Raw genomic sequence first — 27,971 nt, forward strand, 5'->3', positions numbered from 1 at the left:
CCTTATTGATTTATGCAAGTTGCGAATATGCCTAGATGGATGCTTTCAGCTGCTGACTGCAGGTCTAGGTTAGGTCTCAGTCTCCTGGTTGTGCCTGAGTTAGAATGGCTGTTTCATAGAGCTCATTTATTTGAGAGCTAAAGGCCCAAAATGTGCACATTGGACTGTCTTTCAGCTCTGTTGTGATTTGGGAGAATTTCCCTTGTAGTTCTGTCAGTTATGAAGCCCTCTGTGACCAGTTTTTTCGCCATTTTCTCCACGTAGCCTCTCTTCACTGTCAGGACACGCTGGGGTGGAGGCTGCTCAGTGGGAGAGATCAGAGTACTTTGTGGTATGCGTAAGACCTCCCAAAGGCTGTTGAGACTGGCCTTGGATTATCAGATGCAGCCAACATCCCGAGGGCATCCATGACTGAGAGAACAATGAGCTTTCATTTCTTAATCCTCATAGACAGGTCTGGCAAAAATAGACCATAATATCAATTTGGTGCTGTGGAAACACCATTGAGTGAGTACAGTAATAACAATATAAATGGATTCACAAAAGCAAAACAGCAAGAGTTGCACAAACTATTAGCCTGCTGTCAGTTGAACTGCGTTTTGGATGTACTTCACTGTGCTGAACATCGAAACCCGCATGTTATTTAATAATTGTGCATGATATAGGAAGCTAGATATGTAATAAATAAGGAATGAATTAGCGGTGATTTGAGGCAGATGTAGGTTGATCAGATGCTGGATGTCTGCTCTGAGTTCATATGCAGGTGCCGATTTATGGCAGTGTGAGGATTTCATCAGTTGAAATAAGCCAATGTTGACCTAAAGAGGCAAATTAAAACGTACAGCATTTACAATTTCACTTTCTTTTAACAGGAGGGAGGGATTTGTACTGGAGATTATCAACACTTTGCAACCAGTCTAGGTTCTGAGATCAAAGTTTTGAGACATGAATGCTGTAGTACCTATTTATAATCTCCGAAATGACACAAATTGAACACAAATGTTGAAATGTGCCCATGAGATTGTTGGTGTGAAATAAACATTTTTTTTTCCTGATAAAAGTTACTCGCAGTTTTCTCCAGGCATGTTCCTGTACTGCAAACGGATCAAAGGTGGGAGAGACATGAGATTCCCTTGCTTGGCCACATGAATATTTAAGCTCACTCCCCCATTCATCACAGACAGCCATGTTTCAGAGCTCCGGAGTGCTGGCTTTGTGTGCTGACACAGTTATTTTGGATGCAAAGGCTGCATATCAATCGTGGGTTGCCATAGAAGCGCTTCCTTTGCTTTTGAGTTGACAGGCACTTGAAAGTCGTCGTGTTCCATTGCGCCTTCCTCACCATCACCCAAAAGCTGCTGGAGGATGTTAGAGAGAACTGTCATGGGGTTGTCATGGGCTCTGGGGTCTTAAAATAATAACCCCCCCCCCTCGCATTACCTTCATCACTGCAGCCCAATATATTTGATGATGGTACATTTCAGAAGCCCATGCTGTTCCTGTGCTGCCCCCACACCTCTGTCGAGATTGTTCCCCACACAAATAGCAGTTGACATGAGTGCAGGCGGTAAGCGTCTCGAAGTAAAATGACCTCGGCCAGATTTGGCCACCTGTCTGGCGACAGACATGTGACATTTTTCTCCTTTGGATCAAGGTGACCTGCTATTCCACATCTACAGACACAGTTTTTTCTCCAGTAGTGAATTTCACAACCTCTTGGTGATGTGACTGACATCGCTGACATTTCTTTGGGTACACAGGCGCACAGGCTGGAGGTCCAGGAAACCTGCGTCCTGCCCAGTGGGAATCAGCTTTTTTTTCCAGGTCTTTTTCACCACTGTGTGTTGGACACTATCAAGATTTCTCCCCGGCTCCAGGCATTGTTCAGTGTTTTAGCTGCCATAGTATACTGGATGGCCTGAAGGGTAAATGGGACTCTGGATAAAGCTGCATTAGCCACTATGGGCAGGTGGACAGTGGCAGGATTGTGGTGGGACACCATGTCTCCTGGTCTCTGTTCCAGCTCACCGAAGAACAGAGAGGCAGGGGGAGGGGAATCTGATGTGGGCTGGGTTAGCTGGGGAGGTGCACACACAGTTGGGTAGAGCAGAGTGTGTTTCTTTACTTGCTGTTATAATGATACATCAGTGGTCACCAACCCTGCTCCTGGAGACATACCTCCCTACAGAGCTTAGGTGCAGCCTTAACTTAACACACCTGATACAGAGAGAAGATTCAGGCCCTTCATAGCATCTCAGGATTAGAGCCAACTTAGCTTCAACATAGCTGGCTCCAATACTTATCTGTATCAGGCGTGTTAAATTAGGGCTGTGCGTAAATTCTCCAGGTAGAACCTTCAGAAGTATGAGTTTGGTGACCACTGCTTTACACCACGGGGAAATTCTACTTTCATCTACCCCATCTTGCTGTCCATGAGGCACACAGAGAGATATGTGGGTGAGAGCAAGCTTGCTGTCCATGGAGCTGGGGGTTAAGGGCCTTGCAGAAGGGACCGCAAATATGTGACAATTCTGCCAAAGCTGGGGCTTGAGACAGCAACCTCCCCATCAGAGGCACAGAGGTTCAACCTGCTGAGCCACACGGCCCCTGTTGGGAAGATGGACGAGCAGGTGTGTGAAATGAGAGTAATAGAGTACAATGTATATGTGTTTATATGCATCCTAGGATAAATATGTCTCTATTGTGAATATGTAGTGTCATGTGGGTGTTTTGTTTGCCATGGATTTGTTTGGCTTTCTTGCTTTGCATGTTTTGTGGTGTAGAGTTCTCTTTTGGGTTTAATTGTATTGTGGATTGTCGGAGATTTCTTTTACTGGTGGCCACATAACTGGTTAAATGTGATGGACTTTTCTAGAGACCAATCAGAGGGGTGGAGGGTGACTGGCTCCTCCTTGCCTGTCCCCGATAAATATGGAAGAAGACGACCAATAACCAACGTATTTGTCAGCTGGAGGCAGAGGTGTAGGAGGGGCATGGATACCTTGGCAGATTCGTAGGGGCCAGCACTTGACAAGGTTTCTTGAATACTTAAATATATATGCAAAATTGGATGTAGGGGGGGCCTGAATTTATAGGTACACTCCTAGCTAGAGGCCATGGAGCCGGATGGAGTGGGACCTTGGATTATGGTGGTGACCTTGGAAGGTACTACCTGCCAGAGTTTGGCACATGAGGGTTGTTTCCCTCCTTATTGAGGCTTGCTGTTTCACGCACTGGGCACCAGGTGGGGCTTGTAACCGGACAGACAGTAAACTTCCGCCGGGTTCACTGTAGTCAGCTATGCGGCTCCTATCGATACCGAGTGTCATGTAGCTTCATGGGCCTTTGTATGACCAAACTGGAGTGTGTGTGTGTGTGTGTGTGTAGGATTGCTTGGATGGGCTAATTTTTTACTTGATCTATCCCAAGTTTCCCTTCTGAAGCAGGTTTTCTTGTACCAGTTCGGGGGGGGGGGGGGGGGGGGGGGGTCAAGGTCCACGGTGCCGTCTGATTTTCATTGAAGTGGCAGGTGAGACCACAGCATGGAGCAGGGAGTTACAGATGCACCTCGAGAGTCACCAGCCCAAACCACCCGCTTTTGATGGTTAGTAGCTAAAGCACAAACTGCTGCAGCGTCAAGGAATGGTGAGGAGCAGGGAGACTTGGCGAAGAGTGAGGAGAAGTAGTAGGACTCTGAGAATAGTGAAAGTGATGGGGGGAGCTGGGTACGTCCAGAAGCAGTGGAATGGAGCCACAGGAAGTGCCAGAGAAAGAAACCCGCGTGAGAAAATCTGAAAGACCTGGGGCCCCGGACTAGGCACAAGATAAAGAAACTCTCTCCCGTAAACCAAGTCGCTCAGTGTTGCTGTCACCATGATTGAGCACCAATGATGTTCTTCCCGGACCACGCTGGACTGAAAGAAAATAATTGTTTGTTTCACTAATTGGGGAACTGGTTCCACTTTTGTAAAAGCCATTTCCCTTTGTCATGTAATTCATTATCTGCACATTCCCAAGCCAGTGAGTTAGCATGCCTGTCCATGCTGCGCTAATCTGTGATCTGTCAATCCAGTGCTGGTTTCATTAAGGCCCTTCTGCACGCTCACATGTACCCATCATGGTCACTAGCTACCAGGTGCTGTGTGCAGCAGCTGTGAGATACAGAAGCTTGGTGGGGGGGGGGGGGGTCTTGAGCAGATAGCTCCCACTTTAAGTCAACACCTGGAATGGACTGTGGTTCTGAATACCAAAGCGTTATTGGCCAGAATGTACCATGTGACTGATTCAACACTAGTCAGTTTGCATAGGGACATCTGAGAAGAATGCATGGTGACCAGCCTAGGAGCAACACATAGGTTCCGACCAATCTCCACTATTAAGGTGATGCCATTGGTCAAATCGTATGACCTTTGATTGGGGGACAATTGAGAAGCTCCACCCATTGCGGGAGCCCGCAATCATTGGGGGTGAGGCTGTTGATTACACAGGTTCTGAAATGCAGTGAACGTGTCGGCTGCAGTGGTGTTTGGAGGTGGGGAGACTGGCAGGGGGCGGGCGTTTTGAGGCAGGGAGCTCTGATGCCTTTCAAGGGCCCTGTTTGAAGCCAGCAGGAGAAAGAGATAAAAGCATTTATATGAAACGGGCAGCTGAAAAATACCACGCCTAATAAGCCATACCTTAATGGTTTCTATCAAAAGGCACTTTAACATCAACAGATTCATAAGTGCCTGTCTGATGTCGGGTTTCTTTGTGCTGGAAAATGGAAACAAGAAAAAGCAAGATAACAAATACACAAAAAGTTCAAATGTGGCTTTGCAGAATGCAGAAGTAATGACAGCAAACGTGACGTTGATGATGATATCGATAACAATCGCGAAACAGAACTGTAATCACAAATAGGTCAAGTGTTCCATGTATCGAAATGGGGACTTATGTGTGATGCCTTTTCAACAGGCGATTACCATGGCGACACAGCAGTAGGATGACGTCAAAAGATTAAAGCATTAAAGGAGGTTCTTGAGTGAAGAGAAAAGAGAGTGCATTGGAGAGTTCACGCTTTCGACATGAAAGGGCAATCGCTGCTTAAATGAGGGCCTCATCTTCTCTGGCTTCTGCATAAGCTGACAGTCTATGTGTAATGGAAGAAGAAAGGTGCTGTTTTCATGCCAGGTTTTGTTGCTCGCCAGAGTATGTTAATCACACAGTGGAGGTGGACACTTTGCAGATTTTAGTGAGTCCACCATATTGTGGTATCTCATGCAGGGAATCTGGTTAAGCACAAAAAAACCACTGAAACAATGTATGGTCTCCCAATACTTCTACTTACCTTTGAATGTTCTGCTCTTTTTAATGGTTGTCCCCATGGCTTCTTTCTTTCTTGTCAGATGGGCTTGTGTTCCAGAGCTGGTATTTCACAAGGCTAAACCTTCAGATCATTCAGGGGTGTTGACATTTGTGACAAACAGGAAGTGCTAGTCTCCACATCAATTTTCGATCTCTCTTGAGGAAGGGGCTCACTTTGGATGTCACCGGCCCTGCCTCGACTTCATTCCCAACACAGGAGTCTGCCAGGAGGATGCTACGACCTTTGAGTCCCTATGGGCCCTGAATCATTTATGCCCCCCTGCTCATCAGGGAGCCTCTGTTGTTTGTGTGGCTTTTATCTACTGTAGATCAGCAGCAGGATGTGATCAGCTGGCATTTGTTGTTGCCCCACATCTCTGGGGTCATCCTTCCTGTATTTCTGTCCTAAGAAAAGGCCATCCTATCAATGATTTTTTTCACCTTGCCTTTTCGGTGAAAGATAACCATAAACACCTGAATCAATGTGATGGAGTCCAGCCTATAGAAGAAAGGTTGATTGTCAGCTATAGGGTGGAATATTGCAGCCTAACGCATTCTACATGTGATGGGACAAAAAGCAACCATTGTGCTCATCCCACTCAATAAATAAGTACAAAATTAGACAGAGTGGTCATTCCCCCCTTGTTTCAGTCTCCCAATAAACAGAGAGATCCCTCCTTTCTAATCAACACTAGAGTTTATTATAAACTTGCAATTACCTTTATAGCAACATATACAGAAACTGAAGTGGGCATTCATACAAGTCCTACTGATCCATAACCTTTATGCATGTAATTCAAAATAAAAAATATCTTCTAATATAATTTCAGCAATTGAGCAAAGTGCACATTTATCCTAAATCAAACAGACCTCTAAGTATAATCATATTATGCACATTAAAACTGCTTTCCTATAATACAAAGAGGAAAGGGTATTATTTCTTAAGTAATCAGATGGATGCTGTTACTAGTGTAAGTTATTGTTCTGTCATATTCAAACCCTAACTCACACATATGGAAACAAAAGGCACACGACTCAAGCCTCAACACCACGGAGGACATATTGCGATGGGAGTCTGTGTCCAATAAGGCTTGGAAACAGGAGGGTCTGGAGCGGCGATCCGAGAGAAACATGCAGACTGACAATAAGATAGACGGATCTTTTATGGACAGGAAGCTCCACAAGAAGGGAATAACAAGAAGCTATTCCCTCTTGCAGAAAATAATGCATCTGGGAGTGTCGCAAGAGTGGATTTCTTGTCCAGAAAATGCCTCGCTTCGGTGTCAGGATTCATATGCACTCTATAAAAAGAGGTGGTGCAGGACGCCTATTCCCAGTACCTATTGTACTGACAAGCACTCACATTTATGGAGGTGGCAACACACGGATGACAAAACATATTAAGGTCAATGGAAGAACCGCATGTTTTCAACAAGGGAATGATGAGTCTTCGCTCTCTGGTTGTGGTACATCTAATGATTCCTATTTTCTAATGAGGGAAAGCAATAATTGAAATGCTGCTTATGAGAACTCTGATATATACAAAGTGGCAGTATTTTCTCCGCAACGACAATGAACACATATCATGAACCAACCGCAAAATATGCACCAAGCACACATCCGCATACGCATTCATCAAGGACGCAGGTCAACTTATTGGAATACTCAAGATTCAGCACCCAGAATGTTCTAAATCGAGACTGAAGATGGCCATTTCAAAAACATTAACAAGACACACACACACACACGCACACAACTTTACCTGTTCTATTAGATGTGTGAACAAAATTCAACCAAAGAAGATACTAAAGGTCTGAAAGAATTGTTTGGGTATTTATCTGTACTTAAACACTTAACCAAACAATGCAATACAAAGTACTGTAGCTACCACCAGAGTTTGGCACATATCTATCTCAGTCAGTTTCACAGAGGTGTGTCCAAACTGGGGTCAGTCGACAAGTTTCCAAGCCAGGTGTAGACAGGTGGGCCAGTCCCTCCTAGATCGTCCTCTGTTCCGTGCTCCTCTTTGTCTGGAAGTCTTCACAGTGAAAGCTGAAGTGGTGTTAACCGGGGTCTTTCAGTTGGAGTCCCCACCTGTGGCTGCACCCATCTCCAGGTTGTCCTCACTGTCCAGGCCCAGCTTTTCCTCTGAAGAAAGACAAGACAGCTGATGCCGTTCACATGGAACCAAAGTGGGTGGAGGTTCTCTACCTGTGCATGTGGATGCTTCCAGGTCTACAGCTTGGCTCAGGTCTGCTGTGGAAGAGTGGCCTCTATTAGGACACTACAACTGCTTCTCTAATATTGTTTAGTTATTTTTAGACTTAAATTATTTATTTTAGATCCGTTAAGTAACTTGGGTAGGGTCGCAGCTGCTAGGTTTTCCAGGGGCTAATTGTAGCTTTTTCTGTGGGGGAGAGGTTGTCTTAATTCTTAAATTACATTGTCCAAGAAATTTCGGTAGTCTAATTTATTCTGTCTCCTCCATAGAATGATAGGTCTGACCATGACAACAGCATAGCAACTGACCATGGCAACAGTATGGATAATGTAGAGGCACTGTTATTGTGCTAGACTTCAGGGGGAAGAACGTTCTGATTCAAATCTCTGTAGGGGTTCTGCTCCCATACTCTGGAGCAAAGTAACTGACATTTTGCGAATATTGTGAGTCACCTGGGGACTGGAGACCATGTGCTGAACAAATTAATAATGTATAGAGGCGAATATGGAAGAGATGGTTTCCACCGCAACTGGGAACGGAGTGCTAGGCCCCAGACTTGGGTTAAAATGGATGTAGGTCTCAAGTCGGCCTCAAATACTGAAAGGCTGGAGGGACACATCTGGGACAGAATCAGGCTTGAAGCTACATCTAGGACTGGGAGCCTTGCATGAGCCAAGAACCTTAGCAGGCACCTGGTAAGATGGCTACATGCCAGCACAAACAGGTGTTTACCTAGAAGACAAATCACTTTACAAGTTCCAGGCCAGGGTCCTAGCAAGTACTGGACCATCTATTTCCAGTATAACACAAGTCAGATGGTCTACTTTCCTGTGAGAATAAACATAGAACCTAAAAGCTAAATTTCTTACCACATGCAAATTCATGGTTTTATTTTTTTTTTTTTTTGTTTGCTTGATCCTTTTTTGGTTTGCGACCTTCACATGTGCTTGTATATCTGGCATGGGCATGAACCTCCAGAATCCTCCAGGGTTTCTCAATCTGGTCCTTGGGGACTCCCAGACGCTCCACCTCTTTTGTTACCCTAGGACCGGGTTGAGAAACACTGCTCTAGCCAATGACGTTTTCATACCCGTGGTCTGGTTGTGCAGAGGAGGCAAGGCTGAGCTCTCACTGGGCCCCTCAGTGGAAGTCAGGTCATCAGGGGGCCAGCGGAGCTCCCCACTCTCCACCTCCCCCCCCTCGGTGGGCTCTACTACAATGGAGGGCAGCCTCTTGGACAGCTTGGGGTAGCGGTCATGAGAGTCTGGGAAGACCTAGGCAGGAGAATAAGAAACGCTGCTCTAAAAAACAGGGTTATCATTTAGGAATGTGTATCTTTATGTCAATTAGTGTGGATGATTGGGGGGTGGGGGGGGGTGAATATCACGTATATACTGTATGTTTGGCAAAAAGACCTGACCAGGTTTGATCCCCCCCACCAGCAGTAAGGCAGCAAAGACACAAATGATCTCCACATGCATCTCACATTGTGCAGAAATTTGCTTGAGATAATAGGATTTTATTTCGGAGAGCAAGAAGCAGGGTGATGGGATATGAGTAATGAAGTTCGCTCTTAATTTCTAAAGCCACTCCATGGAGAAGGGAGGGGTACGGACGAAAGAGCTGGAGAAGACGTCTGCGGTAATATGGCGGGGGCTGGGTCTGACTGATCACCAGGGCAGAAACGGAACCACCAAGCTCGGCTGAAAAGACCAGCTTGCCAGGCTGATCGAGGCTGGCGGGGAATGCTCTGACAAATCGTGACCTTTCCATTCCTAGCTGTGCTTTGCGGCCCCCCGCAATGTGCCCGAAATGATACCAGCGAAAAAAAGCCTCCAACTTATGCACACAAGAGGAAAACAAACTTGAGAATCCAGATGGAATCATTGGAAGAGCCTTCAGGAGACAGATCTCCTTGATATCACCCCATAGACGGAGTTTATGTGAACATATGCATCATGTATATCTGACGAGTGGACTGCGTGCAAGGATCAATTTTCAGAGCATGTCTGCATAGATAACAAACTTCAGTATAGACATTACGGGGTTATATTCACAAAGCAACACATCTTCATGTATTCCTGGGACAGGAATATGTTTCTGTTTTTGTATGTTTCTGTCCATGTATCACTGGGAGTACAGCTTAAGAGAAATGATCATGCTGTAAACTTCAATGTGTGTGTTCTGATGTGTAGGTGTGTGTAAACCAACCTGGAAGGACATGTCTTGGTCCTCCGCGGTGCTGCTGCCGCTGAAGTCTCCCATGCCCGGCTCACAGGTGTTCATGACCTCTGTCATCCTGCAGATCACACGCCCATGCCTGAGCTGAGGTACGGATAGTCCCCGTGCCACTCTTCTGAGTGACAGGGCACATTTATGGAAATTGCACCTTTCACAGGCCATGTCATTCAGAATCTCAGCCACCCGACCCTTTTGCATTTGCATTTTCACCCACTGATGGAGTGCGACGCAGTGAGATAGCGTAGACTTCCTGTTAGCAATCTCCAGCTGCGAACGCGATATCCCCTTATAGCAGTCGAATGTGCTAGTAACTGCTTTCCTCTTACTCATGTCATGGCCTCAGTTTTGGTGGTTAATAACTGACAGTGAATGGTACAGTATCATGTCCTCAGGGACCCTTCTAGCAATGTGGCCTATGGGAATGAGTCAACTGGTGGAAGCCGTATGAAAATCTTAGCACCTCTGAAGAACTTCATAGGAAACAGGCTAAATGTAAGTTCAGGCTGGACTGAGCAGGATTGTCACCGTCACCTGAAGTCTATAACAGCACTTTGTTCTTTTTCACATCATCATCTAAGGCTCCGTAGCTTTAATGGCACCAATATGTCGCCCAATTGTAAGATGGAAGATCCCTTCTTCTGCAGCTTCAGAGATAATCCAAAGTGAAAGTAGTGTCCTTGTATCTATCAAAATAACACTGCATCTTATCTATTTCAGAGAAATAAACACGGCAGCCTGATTTTCATGATGGCGCAGTGAAACCTCTCCGAAACAAAGGAGGCTTGTTCCACATTAATAACAGGCGGAAAATTAAATCATTTGCTTCAGCACAAAACAAAGATAACAGAATGGCATCATCATCAAGAGGTTCTAGCAAATCAAGCCTAAAATGGCAATTGATTTAATTTCAAAATATGAGGCAAGAGAGATGAGTTCACACTGAGACGTGATTGTGGTGTGGGTCACTCTGTTCCTCTGTAATGCCTTTCAATGTGTCACATCAGTCACTCTGCCCCCACATGCAAGAGTCACGCTAAGGGTGGCAAATGCAGTGAGGAAAATCACTTCTAGAACATTCCATCAAAACTGCTCGCAAGCTTCTAATTGCATTTCTGTCAGTGCTTGCCTGTTTTGTCTTGACATGGATAAAGACAGGCATACCTATCCTTACTAGGGTGAACAAGCAATAAGTTCCTCCTCTGATTTCAGACTGGGCTCTTGATGACGAAAGCATTTTGAATGGGAAATTAAAAATATGTTTTATTTGCCTTTAACTCCCAGGCTGTCTCATGTGTCAGTTCCACTCTTGTGCGATACCTCACGTGGACGTTAGACCAGGCCACCAAGGCTGAGAGCTCGAGCAGGGTATTTATCTGTGGAACAGTAGTGGCGAAACTCCCACTCTCAAAGGTTCAGAAGGGCATTTCTAACAATCCACACTAGTTCTTGTATTGGAATAAATCTTACTTGCCTTTGAGGTTGCACATCATTTTTAAGTGCTACACCACTTTCCTATCAGGGAAGGCTCCTTGGCTCTGAAGTCTGTTACTAATGCTTCGCTGTGACCGTCGCCATTGTGGTTCATCAGTAATACCTGTTGTCCCCGGAGAGTCATTCTGATGCCTTTCTAAGGCAGACGTATCCAGCACCAAGGCTGAAAACGGACCTCTGAGACAGGGCCTCGGCCAATCCAATTGACCCGTATCTCTAAAGTCTTGGAGGCAATTCCCCATAATGAGACGTAGCAGCTGCTTTTTCCCGAGTTGGGGTCACGATAAAGATTAATGTATTACTCTGTGTAGCCTAGTGCAAGTGCAGTAGTTGGACTGGGAGTTCCCTGGCGAGACTCCCAAATGACCCTCCATCAGAACACAAATGTGGCTCCTTTGGGTTGCCATGGAAACAGGCAGTCAAAGCAGAATGTCTTTGATTGTTAGAACGGTGCACATCACAGCGTCGAGAAGACAGTCGCGTCGGTTGTTGTCGTCAGTTATTTGTTCCGTATTACGGATCAACCGCAGTGGAGAAACTGAAACGGCACGTTGGTGCCAGATTCTCTCCTGCCAACTTCAGAACTCTGATCTTGTCCATCTCAGACAGCCGAAAGCCCCGGGGGTGTCCTGCTACACGTGGGCCTGCTTGTCGATTTACACCGGGCTGTCATGCGGCAGAGTGAGAGCTGTCGCAGTGAGCGAGCTGAGATCAGTGGAAGGCTTGAATAAAACTACAGAAAGGTCCTTTTTTTTTGGTTGCTTGCAGATAAAAGTCGTGGGAGGAGCATTGTAATAGAGCACTTTAGCAAGGATGTTTCTGGAGGAAAAAACTCCAGAATGTGATCATGGATAAATGTACATGGATAAAACCATTAACATGTTCAAAATATATACGGAATTTGATATCGGCGTATATTTCTTGAAAGCTGCAAGCATATGACATAAATATAATTCATTTTGTAGGTGATTCTGGAAAGAAAAATGCAAAGGCTCCTAGAAATTCAATGTTAACACTCGTACATGTATGGGAAAGCTTTCGGGAGACCCGGCTGAGGAATATAAGTCTGCACCTGTTTGGTACACCAATGTCTCCTGATGGAACACATCGTGCGGTGAACCTTCGAGTTGGCACCCAGAAGAGCTCATGGCATACAGGGCCCCCCAGGACGGAACAGGGCTGGTAGGTCTACGAGATTCTGGCTGGTGAAAGCCATTACTGAGTATGTGCTTCTCTATAAGGCCCTTCATCTCCCGCAGATGCCTGCCATGTCTCCTTTACAGTGAGGGCACTGCCTCTATTTCTTGTGTGGGTACCCTGGGAAAAAACGCGGAACCCTGCTTCCACTACACACTCACACATACACCCCCAACCATGCCATACACGAACAGGGACTTAATGGTGATCATCTGAATTAATGAGATGCTTAAGCAACAGTAAGAACCCGGAACAGCCATGCCACTTTCCAGACGGGGGACCGAAGGGGGTTAGGGTGCCTTGGGGGCGCCTCCCTACGCAGGTGCTTCCTCCTGTGTCCTAAAAGGCTGTGAGCAAACATAGGCTTCAAAGAAGGTGGTTTAGTTGCTGGGTATTTACCCAGCATCCATACCCAAAGCAACTTCGCTCAAGGACATGGCACCAGTGCCTCTCCTGGGATTCCATCCCATTATCTTCTCTCGACGAGTCCAGTTGCTTGGCGCAGGCGATGAAAGCCGGGTTCTAACATGCACCTTCCTCTGGCACAGAAACGCGCTCGCGGCAGACATGCGAAAAACGCTGCCTGATCAGGCTACCTCCTATATTCATGAGACCATTTCAAAGACGGGTCTTTGTTATATTACCCTCCGACTGGACCAGTTCCATATTCACGCATAAAATAGGCTTCGGCACTCCAATCTAAGAAGGGCAGTGTTTCCAATTTGGTAAAATGGCCTTAGAAGGAGAGTCTTAAAGGGATAAACCGTTCTGGTTCTCTGTAGAGTAATGGATGACCTCCCTCCTGAGCACACACACACACCCAATGGTCTAAGATGGATCAAAGATGAATTTTAATGAACAGCATGAACCATTCCTGATATTGCTGTATTTGATGTTCCTTTTGCTGTCACCAGTCTCCTCGGGCTTAAATTTGGCACCACGGAACTTTTATCAAAGCTCAGATTTGCTCCGTTCTTCGTGCTGGCTTTACACTAGTGTGCTGCAGAAGCTTAAAATGCAATACATTAATCCGTTCTTTCACATTAAATAATAGGTTCTACGTCCTGATGTCAAGAGCAAATAAAACAGTAATGCGTAAAAATAGATAGATAAGAGCAACAATTTAAAAATGCACACTTAATATCTTCAAGGAGTTCGCACGGTTTGTGCCAAGTTCTTTGCAAAACCGAAGAGGACCAGAGGAATGAATGTTATGGTGAAGAAGTATCATTAATTAAGTGATAGGACAACGTAATAAGACACAGTAACAGTAAACGCTATTGCAATTCGGCACGCACTTTAATGTAATTGTCATCGGCCCACTAATCGCGATGGTAATAATTATGTAGTTTTATAGCTTAATATTTAGGTTTAAGAATGCCGTCTTAATTTGAAAAACGGTAGCAAAATGTGAAAAAAATGCGTTATCAATATTTATCTTTTATTCAGAGGAATTATATTAATCATCCTGGACAATTATCTAAATAGGGTATTTCGCGCATCGCACTGTCACTCTTGGATTTATTATTAACGATGGATTGCTGAGAAGTTCACTCAGAGATGGTCATTTTGTTTTTCTTAGCGATAAACTGAATATTACTTGCGCCCGATTTATTATTATATTCTCTGAACGATTCCATAAGATTTCTGTGGCTGAAAGTCATCGCAAATCAAACTTCAGATTACTCTTAGGACAGGCGCGTTCAGATATTGGCCGCAAACTCGGTCGCTTACCTCTCTTATTTACGTTAATCCTGCTCTTCCCACTACCAAGCAGTATTCCAGGGAAAGACGCGAGCCGTCTGTCGACAGGCACGATCCTAAAGTGCCGGTCTTTCCGATCCCAAGCGCTTCCCTGATGTGCTCGGATGGCGGCGTAAGGTGAGCTTCCAAATGTTGTTAAGTGAGGAGAAGCGAGGGAGAGAGAGAGGGAGGGAGTGAGAGAGGGAGAGAGAGAGAGAGAGAGAGAGCGCCGGCATGAAGAAGGAACAGAAGAAGAGAATGCAGACAGATGGAGCTATTGCTCTTTTTTCACAACACACCTGATCCGTGGACGAACAGCGCAAAAACGCTCGCCCTTTCCGGGTAAAAAAATCGCCCTATTTCACATACTTGTTTGGAACGACGACTAATAATGACTTGCACTGCACGCATACGAACGTTGAGTTTTTTTTGTTATTAATTTTATGAGGGCTAATTAACATAAAGGAATGGTGACCGTTTGCATTGTTTTGATTTCTCAGAATAAAATCTGCTCTTTTGTATATTTCGACAGAGGTATTAGATATTCACGAGTTTTAGTTTGTTAGCGAGAATGTTTGAATCTCACGTTTAACAGAAAACCACTACGATGCTAAGTCTTTTATTTCCACGCCATATTAAATGTAATTAATTGTAGCACTAATTACAGAAACGATATAATTTGTAACCTGACCAGTTTTCAAATATCCAATAAAGGCCAATAATGTGAAATGCTGCTTTTGTAAATAGAGGAATAGCTTAATACCTTATATTTTTATCCTGATTTGACTGTCACACATAAGTGTTGTAGCGAGACCTCACTTTAAAATAGCTTGAATGATGTATCTAACACATGACGTCTGGACTGCCAGTATTATAGTGTAAGATGAGGGCCTGCTTTTGAAGAGAGCTGACTGGGGGCAGAATTTCTTAACAAAATGGCAAACATTGTTCTGTTTTTTTTTTTTGGCAAGCATGTTTTCTAGCCCTATCTTATGTAAATAGCACGCTCTGCTCCACATCAGCCTGTACATTTCACAAGGTAAGTTATAGGCTGTCAGATCTATGTGCCTGGGAATGGCATATCAGTCTAGTTGAAGAGCCTTTGCAAATCTGGGCTTGTTCAGTTATGAGAGACGGGCAACCAGAGTATCAGTAATTGTCAGTACTTTGCACTTGCTTACCTGATAACTCTGAATAGCCCGGATCCACCTTCTTTAAGGTGTAAGGTTTCTTCATATGAGATAAACAGCTGCCATCTCACTTTTTTTAAGCTTGAATTAATTAAGATTTTTTATTTTTTTTTTGGGGGGGGGGGGGGGGGGGTTAATAGCTGTCATTATTAGCTCAAATTTCCCCTCGTCTATAGAATGTAATTAATTTTTTTGTATATTTCGTATTACTTATAACATTGATTGTTAGAGGTTCACACTCTTTGCCTGGCTTCTGAGTAGATATCAGAAACAAAGTTTCAACTTGCAATTTTGGAAACATGTAGCATGCAAGTTACACCAGAGCTACACTTTGCTTAGCTGTCAATCTTGGTCACGCAGGGCCTCACATCAGGATTGCAGCGTCCCTAAATCCTGGTCTTTGTTGGGTTGGACCAGGGACGATTCTAGGATTTGACCCTTGGGGGGGGGGGGGGGGGGGGGCTTTTTTTAAGAGATACGGGACATTACTCCAACCCATGATTAAATTTGCTGAGAGGCTGTTGTTTGCCTATCTGGTGGTACGAAATGTGTACGAAAACACAGGATGAATCGCTAAATGGATTTGGAAAAATTATATTTCAGGGGGGCTGAGACAAAAAACAGGGGGGGGCTGAGGCTCCACTGAATAGGGACAAGAATCGCCTATGGACTGCACTAAACTGGGATGAGTTGGGGAGCAGGATTCCAGCTGTAGCCAGAACAGGCAGCTGCTTTGGGCTCCTAAGTACAGCTTTGCCTAGGACCCCTGAAAGCGGTCAGGTTGCACGTCGATTCGTCGTCTTTCTTCAACATCCCGCAACGGTGCGGTGATGCAGGCCTGGCTATATCCCGCCCCGTCCTCTGTCCTTTGACACGCTGCCGTAGCTCTTACAGTAGAAGCTCTTCGCTTAATGACTGTCGTTAGCTGCTATTCCATGTTCATCACAGGGGTAAGGAAGATCCAGTGATGTATTCAGTCCTATGAATAAGTCATGAACCCATATATAAATCCTTAATAGATACTCGTTTATCTGGTTACAACCGCTGAGTCAGATTGACTTACTGCTCGAGGAAAATCAAACGTAACTCGTTCGAACCTCCCTGACAACATGATCCTTCCCAGGTCTGGATGTAAGTTGTCAAACATTTATTCCAAGTTCCAGATCTAGCTGGTGTTTATTTCCGAGCCCAGTTCCAATCTTTCTTATGTGTTCATTATTCGTTTTTTTTTTTTTTTAAAACAATCCAGCAGAAGACGGATCACCACGTCGTTGCCCATTTTCTGAAGACCTGTTGGCTCTCCGTTGGGTTGCTTCAGGGTGTATAGCTCTGTGTGTTTCGTTTGGAGGTGGAGGCGTGGCTAGCTAGTTTTTAGCACAAAGACGACCGCTCTTGACCACTTTCCGTCATGTCTGAGTGCCAGCATTGTATATTTTGGCCAGCATTTTGCTCCCCTGTGCAATGCCCTGTCCGCTTCACTGCAGCCTCTCCTCCACCGACACACAGCTCCATGCCACCTTGTCCTATTTCATTACCTTTCATTCACACATATACTGTCCATCTTACAGGTGTATTTTTCGGCACTGCGATGCACTGGGATTCTGGTCCCTGCAGGTACCCGCCAGTACTTTAATAAAAAGTTCACCTCTTTTTATTTAACGCCATCAAAGTCAATGTCGTTTCGTGAAGCTAAAATCGTGTTTGATGGAGCCCTTAGACGGACTGGGAGAACAGCGACAGACGCACGAATAAGAATGAGTAGAGATGAAAAAGCTGGAGGCGTTCCACATTACCTTCTTCTGAACCCAGGTATTTTCCGAGCATGATGTCATACAGTAAGCCCAGACCCACTCATAGTCTTCCCAGCTCTCACATACACGCGACCTCTAGAAACCCTGGGGGCTGATCGCCTTTCATCATGTTCGCGCTTAAGATGAAACTGGGCATGTAGGGGAAGAGAATGGGCCTGCTACGTACCTCCACGGAGCCCTGCCCATGTGCCTCTGCGGTCCTCATCTGCATCTCATTGGCTAGCCCTCGGCTGTCGTGTCATGGCAAGAAAGCTCCGGTACCAAGAAGGTAACCGGATAGAACAGGCCACACCCATTCCACTGCTCACCTTCGGGAGATTAATTGCATCTTGTGGATTGTAAAAGATGAGCTTCCAGCACTTGGCAAGTAAATTTTTCCACTCTCTCGGTGACTCATGGCCCGAGGTGACGCAGAACCGTCACCCATTCTGACATGTACACCGTTGGCCCCTAAATCTTTAACCAATCAGCTTCTTTAGAATTTCTCAGATGTTCCACTGTGATGAAGGATAAGGGGTGAGGCTAGGGCAATTAAATTCAACATAGGGTGACGCAGCACCCCAGTCGAAGGCGGAGCACTGATCGCATCACCTCCCTGGGTGACCAGACCCTAAACCCATGGGTAGTAATTATGGGCGAGTGGGTCTTGAAATGAGGCTCCCTTTCTGTGTGGGATGGGGGGTGTCGGGCCTCCCAGGTGCAGTGGAGCGAGCGCCTATTATCTGTGAGTCAGCCGAGCGAGCGAGCAAACGACAGGCTCAGCTGGTGCCTTCTCTGCAGCGTACACTCCCCCACACCTTGCCGCGTTCGCTACACTTTAGTCTAAATTGCAGCAAAGGTAGACTCTAGACAGCTAAACCAGAAATAGGATTTTTTTGTTGTTGCTTTGCTTAAATTGGAATCAAATAGAGAATCAGCATTTTCTGGATGTGCATCCGTCTCTGAAAGGACACACCGGCAATTATATTGTTTGTGGTGGTGAAGTTTTGGACGAAAGGCTCTCGTGGACAGTGCAAGGCACTGGCTGTTGCCTGTCTTACAGGATGTCACAGTGTCACGGCTGGGTGCGAGCTCAGCACCGACACCAAGGAGCACAGAATCCGGGTGAGCGCAGAGGTGAAGACCTCGCTTTCAGTCGTGTAAGGATGCCGACAGTAAGTGGGGGGAAAAAACAATGATACGTTTAAGCCAACGTCAAGCCAATGTCAGATCAGATCGTGAGTTTGTTGACGGTCCCCAGACTGGAAATACCGGAATCTGCTTTTACAGAAACAAGTTGATCCTTCAGCACCGTCTCCCTAACATGGCGGCCATGGTGCCAGCCTGAGCTGCTCCGTAGTGTGTGAGGTAGCTGGTGCTGCAGGTCTCCTAAATAACAGGTATTCACAGGTAGTGCTTTTCATTACCCCGTTCAGTAGCATTTGTGCTTTTGTAGAATTTTTGGTGTCGTTGTCGTCTTTGTGGGTTCCGCCGATGAATTTGTTGTCGTGATTCATTCAAGCCCCCCCCCCCCCCCACCCCCACTGCTTCATTAACATTCATTTCTCGAGTGGACATGCGGCCAGCTTTGCTCGCTGCCAGTTGTTTCCTGGCTGGGCCAATCAGCGAAGGGCTGACGAAGACCCTTCGGCCCACAGGGAGCGAGGTGCCACTCAACCATGCCGTTACCATCCCCTCCACACAAAAAAAAAAAAACCTCAAGAGTAGCAGAAAAAATATCGAGCCCACAATCAACCGGCGCTTCCGCCATCCCTCTCCAACACAATGCCCATGACAACCACATCACGGTGTTGAAAAGAGTATATTGGTGTTATGTGGGGGAGCACAGACCTTAACAGGAAATTCTTCCCAAAAGCGATGCTAGATGTATTTTTCCCATCATTATTTCCCAAAGGCAGTTTTAGCTTTAATTGTAAAGAACCCATTGGTTTTAAAACAAACAAACAAACAAACAAAAGCTAGCAGTAATGTCCGTATTTGCTTCGGAAATCTTTAGAAAGTCAATTTATTGTATTTTGGTTTTTTCGCATAATGTTCTCATCTCAGTAGCAACGCTAATGACATGCTGATGCGTTGATGTTTTTTTAACAGTAATATTGACATTAACCGATATAATCCACCACATTGTTCTTTGTACTAGGTAAACGATCTAGAGGATAGCAGACTGTTCACCATGAACTTTAAATCTGCCAAAATCGATCTGCGAATCAGACCACTGGAAAGCACAAAATGTTAATTTTATTGCTATGATAATGAAGACTTACAGTATATGATGTACATTGTAGAAATTAAATCAAATATCCCTTTTAAATGTCCCAAAAGCATTAGTATTGTCGTAATTATGTATGAATACTAACATCAGGCTTTGTCGTCATCCAGTCCCAAGAACAGAACTATTGTTGTTCAAAGATTTCAGAAAGCATAATATATACATATATGTGCTTTCACACCACAGGAACTTTTCTGTGGGACAAGAACCATTTTCCGGAATCATATTCACACTGCAGGAACTCGGCCTGACTGTAGTTCCTCTGAGGTAGTTCCAGAACACTTTTGTAGTACCTACTCTAGACTAGGTAATTTTTGTTCAAACACAAACTACTGTGAATGCACATACAGAGAAAGCTTGCTCATTGGTTGACCATAAGCACCAGCACTAACACGGAAGTTACACAGAAGTGCAAGGAAAAGAGATGTAATTAGCAGAGCAGAAATTGAGCAGATGGAATTATTTTTGTACCTCAGTTACTTTTAATGCATGAATTATTAATTTTTTTGCATGCGTCTCTATATTTCTGCACTGGAAAATTCGATCAATAACCAATATACTTTTTGTCGAAAATTGCCAGTGGTGAAAAGTGCTGGTGCTTATTAATGGGATATCGTTACATCATTTAGCCTCATCATCTGACAGACAGGACAGACGCAGTGATGGGACAGGACAATGCCACACTTCACCATTCCCCTCTCGGCGATCTTCTGTCTCTGTCCTGCTCCAGATTACCTGACATGACAGACTGACCCGGGGCTCTGGTCATTCCTACCATTCCTATCTGTCCTCCTTTCTCAAAATACTAATACAGACAGTCTGTTATTTCAACTCCAGGAATTTCATCAACAATTTACAAGAAACTACTGCATAGGACCCAGGTAATTGGGTCTAGGTGGTCTTTGGCATGCTACAAAGCCCTGTCCTTTTAATTTTCCCACAATGCCATGATCCTCCATATTCCATTTTCATCAGCCTATGTACACTGTGCTGTGACCGACTCTGATTATGACTTTCACAGTAACATGGGGCTGTAACTACAAATGAAATAAAGAAATAATCATTCAGAGCTTAAAAAAAAACATTATTGCTTTGTAGCTTGATGAAGATCTGCTTGGGAAAATGTATGAATGAATTTATTAAGGAACGGATTTAGAATTTTATTCGGAAATGTACTATATTTGAGATGGAGTGTAGGGTTTAATACAAGAGCTACTCGTATCACCAGAAGATTGACAAAACCCTCTAGTGGACAGATGGTGTATCACAAGCCATAAATACAGCGTGAGTCTGTGTTTCCTGTGTTTTTAATTGGCATGACTATAATAGACTGGCTTCAGCGTAACCCTGTACTGCATAAGCGGTTATGGATGGATGCATCAATGGATGGCTGGATGGATATGGCATTATTTACAATTTTATTTTTGGGCAGTGGATGGGGAATCAGAAGAGGGATTTTATTTCATAATAAATGCAGTAAAACCTCTTATATTCCAGTGGCCACACAAGTGATCAGGAGTGCCTGGAATGACCTAGAGCAACCTTGAGCAAGCCACACAATGGCAAGTCGGTATTAAAGGGGTCAGCACTGCAGTACTGGTAGGGCTGTGAGGTCCACTGGCTGCAGGGACGTGTCAGTGCCAGAAGACATCTCTGATAGGCCAGGATTTTCATGGGGGGTATGGGGGGGGGGCAGTAGTGTTACCAGTGCCATTTTTGGTGGTGGCAGGTCAATGCTAAAAGTAGTTGAAGAGCAACACACCACAGAAAGCAAGTCATTCTAATTCTAATCATTATATTTTGGCATCTTTGGGGGGGCACGGGCGGGTCATTTGGTGCCCCCCCCCCCGGCACCAACACTGCTGCAGGGAGTGTTACCTGAATTGCTTTAATACCTATGTCACTGTAAAAACAGCCAATAACTTCAGCCTTTTTTCTAGTCTCAGGTGCCACATCTGCCTGATCTCCACATGCCCCAGAGCATCCCCTGGGTTCTCCTCTACTGCAGAGTTGATTGTTGCTTTGATATCATCTGCACGCGTTCAGACACAGCTGCCTTCCTGCTCTGGGAGCTCTCATTCTCATTGCACGTTCGAGCAAATCTGATAATTTCCCACATTAGTGATAAGGCCCCTCGCTGAAGACACAGAGCTCAGCTCCTGAGAAAACGCGATCCCAGTCATCATTAAATCCTAACATCAAGCCCTGACATCAAACTCGAACCGTAAGTCTCTAGATTTAAGTACAGCTCAGACACCATCCTGAAACTGCAAGCAGAATTTTCAGCTTTGATGGAAGAATTGTTGACCTCATCTTAACTGCCGTCTTCACTTGGACAAACCAGGGCTCAGGGTCCTGCCTGGAAACAGTAGGAAGAACCGGTGCGATTTGTACTGGAGTGAGGCACTGACTTGGCCCTCAGTCTGGGGCTAAAAATGGAACAGTGTGACAGATTACAGTAGTGGCAGAGCAAGAGAGAGGGTTGGGAGAGGCAAGGGGAACTTTTCAAGCAATTAAACAAAGTAGGACAGTCAGGAAATATTCCACTTAGCAACACTGGCTCACAGCACACCTTGGCACTCCTAGCCAAAGCATCCTTGATTTTCGTGTTTTTTTAAGTACGTCACAGTAAAATGGCTTCATGATACAAGGAGAAGGGCGGACTAAATGTCTTGCTTTATTTTATGTCGGTTCCAGATTCTACCTGGCTAGCGTATGTTTGTGTATTAGAACACGGAAGTAACTGGCACGAGGCCAGCTGAACGCGCTTCATGTTGGCCCATATTTTCCATCAGGTATTCATCACGGTAACATCACCTCAAGCAGCATCTACAGAACATATGTTTTTACAAAAAAAAAATGCATGCCGGTCGGCACCCCATGAATATGTATGTGCATTCATGCTTTACATCGCGACACTTGTCAGGTGAATCAGTACCCCTCCGAAAGCGGCAGTTCCAAACCGTCCGTATTCTGCTGAAGCACCTAGTCTACTTGCGTGGGCTTGCAGCTCTTAGAAGGTGCGTAAGCTGTTATGTCTGATGCTGCTGTATTGTTCACGACGCAGTATTAAGCGCAGCTTGGCTGACTAATTGGCCTAATGGACCCCCCGAACCAGGAGCGCAAAGGCGTGCTATGCGGCGCCTCTGCACCGCGCTTACCGCCGTTCCCCAGCCGCACCGATGCCTCCCTCTGCCCTACGTATTTTTGGAAGCGGGGCTTGTCTGCATGATTTCTTACCGCCTTGACAGATTAGCGGTCACATCCTCAGCTGGTCGCGGGGGGACAGAGCAAAACTAATGAGAAGCGAAGGCAGCCGCGCGGCAGCAAGTGTCTGCCTCGCTCCGGCACTTAATAACAGACTGTCTATCAGAGCAGCAGAGGTTGTGCTGGGAAAGCTGGCTCTCTGCACACCGCCCTCAGTGCCTGGTAGTTGGGCAGTGGGTGTCAGGAGGTGGCGCAGACCACAGTGACTGTGGACAGGACACAGGGCAGTCCTATGAGATTGGTTTCCTATGCATACCCAGCTGATGACATTGTGTGACTGCGGGCTTATTCAGTAGCTTGTGTACTATTATTAAATCCCAGTTGTTTCAGAGCCGTTCTTGGTTTTCCTCTTGCCTTACCTGTTGCCACTAATCACACTTTATCCCCATTTCCTACCATGCGCTAAAGTTAGCCATAAATTGGCAAATTGGGTCTGACCTCCCTAAAATTCCACGAGTAACCTAAATCATGTTTTTATTTAGGGAAAGGGCCATTCTCCCCCATGAGCAAACAGAAATCTTTTTTATTTTACTTGATTTATTTAAAAGTGGTTAATTCTAAATCCGTTTTGCCGATTATTTCCTGTGATAGACAAGAGTAGTGAGCTTAATCGAGATACTCTCCACAAAAACGGCACCGCTCACACATAGACTGTTACTGTCCGCTAGAGGGCAGCAACACATCGAAAAACACCAACTGTTGCACATACTTCACGTCGACGACTGCAATTCACCAATTTGACCAGTAGATGGTAGACATAGAATACATTTCAATGTGAATTATTTTGATCTAGGCATTTACAGTATTGCTTTACATAGAACAATCATTTAGCTATCTTAGTATGTAACAGTCATTATTATTTTATAGCTGTAATATATTATCATTCTTCCTTATCACAAGTTCATGTATGATCGAAGTGTGTTCTGCAACCCATCGGCGCATTCTTTGGATTCCTCAGTTTTTCTGGTGTCTGCTTGGAATTAAAGGTCAGGCCCGTGTCTTGTGTTTTCATGTGGTGCGGAACCCAAAATGTGTGAACATGCTACAACGATGAATCCAAATTTCGACGGCGCTGAATGGAGCTGCAGTCGTCATAAGCCCGTGACACTTCGAAGCGGACGTCCGATCACCTGGCAACCAAATTTATGCAAAGGCAGCAAATCAGCGGAATGTTTTGTGCGGCCCAGTACGTCGCATACCTCAATGTCCTAATTAATACTCGTGTCATGCTCCGCCGTGTGGCACCTCTGAGAAAGCCGATCTGCAATGACCTGTTTTGCATTCAGTCCTATTTCTGTGAATGTAGGAGTTTCATGATGCTCAATCATGTCCCTCTGGATAAGGAAGTCTAGCAAGTAAGTACATAATAAAGACATTAAGAACAAAGGATATCCGATTAAATTTTTTTCCTTCAGCGACAGAGTTTCAGCCGCCTACCTAGTGAGCTAACATTGCTAATCCATTGCTGACGCCGGAGTGTCTACTGACTCTGAGCGTTAGCATGTAGCTTCAAACTGTCCCACCCCTGGCCCGTGCCACTTATTCCTCTGGTCTGGAGCCCAGCAAGGATTTACAAAGTCCAGCCCAGCCTGATAAGAAGACACAAGGGACACCGTGATGCAAGGCAGATGGACCCAGGCATGGTAAACATGAGAGATAACGGACATCAGATCACTTCCAAAGAAGGCCTTCCACTCGTTGACTGGAGTTGGGAGCTTTGGCACAGCATTTAAATTAAACTATGCAATGTTGACTCTGAAAGTCAAACAGTGTAAAAAAAAAAACCCTCAGGGTAGAATGTAAACTAGCATATAAAAAGTCAAAAAATGAAAGCTGCCAGAGTGGCTTAAAATGTGCTCAATCCGAAGTACAATAACAGACAAAACAGGAAGTGAGTGAGGAGGCCCCACGATGGACAGATCAATGCAGACACTATTCTGCTGACAAGGAGGGTCAACAAGGGCTGCCTGCTTGAAGTGACCCCTAACAGCTGGCATGCAGACACTTCAGCAGATCAATGCACCGTGATTACAGGTCTGACGGAGATCTCGGGCACATGCACTCCAATGACGTTTAGCCACCTTGTCACTGCCTTGATCTCATCCAATCATCCTATTGGTGCCCCGTCTTACTGCCGGGCCAGTATTTCCTACCTATGACTCACTGTCAGTAATATCCATTAACACTGTCCCACTTCTGAGATCTGCAGTCCACTCCTCAGCCTGTCCCACTCGCTTTCTCTCTCTCTCTCCTGCTGTCTCCATCGCCTCAGTCAATCCAGTTCGCCTGTGTGCAGTGCCACAGCGCTGTGCGATGGTTCCGGAAGCTTCTCTGTTCCACTTTCTGCTTCTGTAACCTGAATAAAGGACCTTGACAATGACAGAGAGCTGAAAGCAGAGCTGGAGGGGAGGAGCACAGCCATCAGGCAAGGACCTGGGTCCCTCCTGCTCGCTACAGAGGATTTGGAGGTTTAGACCCTGACTTGCATGAGGAACTGCAACAAACTGTCTGTGATTCAGAGGTTGAGAGTATGACATACCTTTGTGTGTATATGTGCAGCTATACAAGTGCATAGTGTGCCGTGGGGGTGTGAGGTTGCAGAATGGGGTCATTACACAATGCTGCCGCCCTACAGGAGAAAAGCAGACGGTGCAGGTAGGGGCGAAATATTGAGACACACTTCGATTTGTCATCCTCGCAAACTGTTAACCCCCTGAATCCACAGCGGACCGTTACTCCAGACACAGGTGATGAGATTTCATCCCAGATGTAGTCTGACAATGTAAGACACAATGAATCAAGCTACTGGCTCCGCAGTGAACTGCAGAAACAGTAAAGCACACATTGTGTGCCCTTGCTGTTCAGACAAAACATGCTTTTCTCAGTGGGTGGCAGTTACCCAGCGGCCAGTGAGAGGCTTCAAGGGGCAGCATTGTGGGGTCTCACCAGTGCCATTCGACTACGTGTCCCACGCCGCCAAGCCTGGTGGCCAACCTGGTCCCATTTCCTCATACCTGCTCTCAACAACTTGTCTGACAAACCTTTGCACACGCCAGTCTGTCTATCCCCAACAACACATGCATAGGTAAACAAGCAGAAAATCCTGTTTGTCACATGACCAAACAAACAATCCAGCGCACCACAGCGGTCCGGTGTTACCTGCCAGGTTCCCTTCCTTGCTTTTTATTTACTCTGGGTGACTCAGTGAGTCTGGGGGGGGGGGGGGAGCCTGCGGATAGGTTTCAACGTAGTATATCAGTTGTTCAGTCGTTAAACCGGGACATCCACAGCACACATGATAAGGATATCTACAAAGGTTTGTTGGCTTCAAGGCATGACTGCACTGGGCCGATACTAATATTACATACATTTAGTTTCTTCCTATACACAAAACGTAAAAGTTAGTCTTATTAAACACACAAATTCAACACAGAAAGTCTGAAAACGACATGCTAATACCCTCTGTTACTCAGGTTAATAATGATTACAGGAGAGAAAAATGCTGTCGTCCGCTCTGCCTGCGGCGAAACAGCTCATTAACACTTCTCCAGCAATACACGCCGGCAGCTTTGCAGTCATCAGCGTCCTCCCTACTTCTAAACTTCTCGTTTCCATTCGTGCTCATTTAAAATAAGAATCGGTATCTTTAATGACTTGATCCATTTTTTTTCGGATGCAGCAGCTTGTGTGTGCGCCGGGTGTCTTTCAGGGATGAAGTCAGTGCCAGTTGTCTCCCGGTGCCTGTCAATCAGGCGATGACGTAATGGATCTCGGCAGCGTTTCCGGTGTGTGGGCGGGGCTCCGCGCTCCCGGTCTGGAGTCTGCGAGTGAGTGTGAGTGAGAGAGATAGGGCTGGACAGTACTTCAGCCATATTCCACGCTACTACCACCAAGCTCTGTGCGTTGGCCGAAGAAAAAAAAGGTGGCTCCCGTGGCTGTAAAAGGAACTGGTGTTCCTGAAGATCCCTACGAAACTCAGCGATTTGGAATCCCCGCATATTTTTTCCATCATTCTTGTTCGCAGCCGGCGGAGCTTCAACGCTTGGTCGACGGAAGAAACTAACGAGCGAAGAGATCTCCATTTCTCCAAAGTGGAAAGTGGAGATTTGTTTGGGATTAAAGCAAATGGGACCGGTTGGACGCTGAATCGGAGGGAAGCGAACATGGTGGCGACTGGAACAGTCCCGAAAAAGTCTGGGCCATAGGACAGAATTTTAACAAAATGTCGGATTTATTCTAGTTGGAGGACTCCGGGACTTTAGCAGTAAACCTCGGGTAGATAAATCCATTTTTTCTTTTTTTTTGTGTGTGTGTGTGTGCTTGCGGGAGAAGGGGGAGGAAGGAGAGAAGAGGTGGAGGAGGAATTTGTCGGGGTGCCTTTTCTCCAAGAGAGGGAGCGGTGACTTGGATTCAAGGAAAATGTCAGCGAAGGTGAGGCTGAAGAGGCTGGAACAGCTGCTGCTGGACGGCCACCAGAAGGGCGAAAGTTTCCTGAGTGTGGAAACGCTTCTGGATATCCTGATCTGTCTGTATAACGAATGCAGCAACTCGCCCCTTCGGAGGGAGAAGAACGTCTCTGAATTTCTGGAATGGGGTAAGTCGATGGGACGGGGGCTTAGCCGAGACCTGCGCCCACTTCCTTAAACACACAAACATTATATAAGTGCTCAGACTGGATGGACACAATGTAACGTTTCCTGACATCAAACGGATCCTGTGGGCCTCGATTGGCGATTAACTTTGAACCTTGATCGTCCGTGCTGTGTAATACCCCGATCGTAGTGTAACACAATCCCACCCATCAATCCCAAGTTTACACTTAACTTCAAAATATGGTAATTGGTATTATGTTAGTGTTTTTTGTTGCGGGTGGCTTGTACGCTTGGGAATTGCAAGATCGGTCCGTTCACAGCAGCAGCTCCGAAGACCCAACCCCACTAATCTCAGACACATTTTGTGTTTAACTCCGGATTGATATAAATATTCGTCCGTTTATATACGAGATATTCTTTGGGTGTTTCAGTTAAAGTAAAAAAAATGCTTCACCATGATTTGCTCCTTCAGTGAAAGCATTCGGTTTCAGGCATGTCATGTGGGGCGGCGTATCTCCGGGATACACTACAGTCATTATATAAGAGTCATAACCGAGAACCCAACAGCATCCCGTATTGGCTTGTACTGATATTTTACCGGAGGGT

At 45.6% G+C, this 27,971-nt stretch overlaps 2 protein-coding genes across 5 annotated transcripts in view; one reads left to right on the forward strand and one right to left on the reverse strand.

Annotated features, from left to right (window-relative positions):
* Positions 1-6,021: 6,021 nt before the first annotated feature.
* On the reverse strand, positions 6,022-14,407 carry si:dkeyp-72h1.1 (uncharacterized protein LOC799956 homolog). Its single transcript, XM_048974070.1, has 4 exons — positions 14,228-14,407; positions 9,776-9,863; positions 8,655-8,838; positions 6,022-7,491 (listed from the first exon to the last, which is right to left on the reverse strand). The coding sequence occupies exons 2-4, from the start codon at positions 9,860-9,862 to the stop codon at positions 7,421-7,423; spliced, it is 342 nt and encodes a 113-aa protein (XP_048830027.1). The 5' UTR covers position 9,863; positions 14,228-14,407; the 3' UTR covers positions 6,022-7,420.
* A 12,159-nt stretch (positions 14,408-26,566) lies between these two features.
* Positions 26,567-27,971, forward strand: part of cdc42bpb (CDC42 binding protein kinase beta (DMPK-like)) — a 46,440-nt gene continuing 45,035 nt past the window's right edge. For 2 of the 4 annotated variants that reach the window (XM_048974065.1, XM_048974066.1), the window contains exon 1: positions 26,567-27,367. In XM_048974065.1, the coding sequence (XP_048830022.1) occupies positions 27,193-27,367 (175 nt within the window). In that variant the 5' untranslated portion in view covers positions 26,567-27,192. The remainder of the gene's footprint in view (positions 27,368-27,971) is intronic. The other 2 variants (XM_048974068.1, XM_048974067.1) reach the window with 1 other exon arrangement.

Source organism: Brienomyrus brachyistius, chromosome 14 (genome assembly GCF_023856365.1).
Source record: "Brienomyrus brachyistius isolate T26 chromosome 14, BBRACH_0.4, whole genome shotgun sequence".
NCBI classification, from domain to species: domain Eukaryota; kingdom Metazoa; phylum Chordata; class Actinopteri; order Osteoglossiformes; family Mormyridae; genus Brienomyrus; species Brienomyrus brachyistius.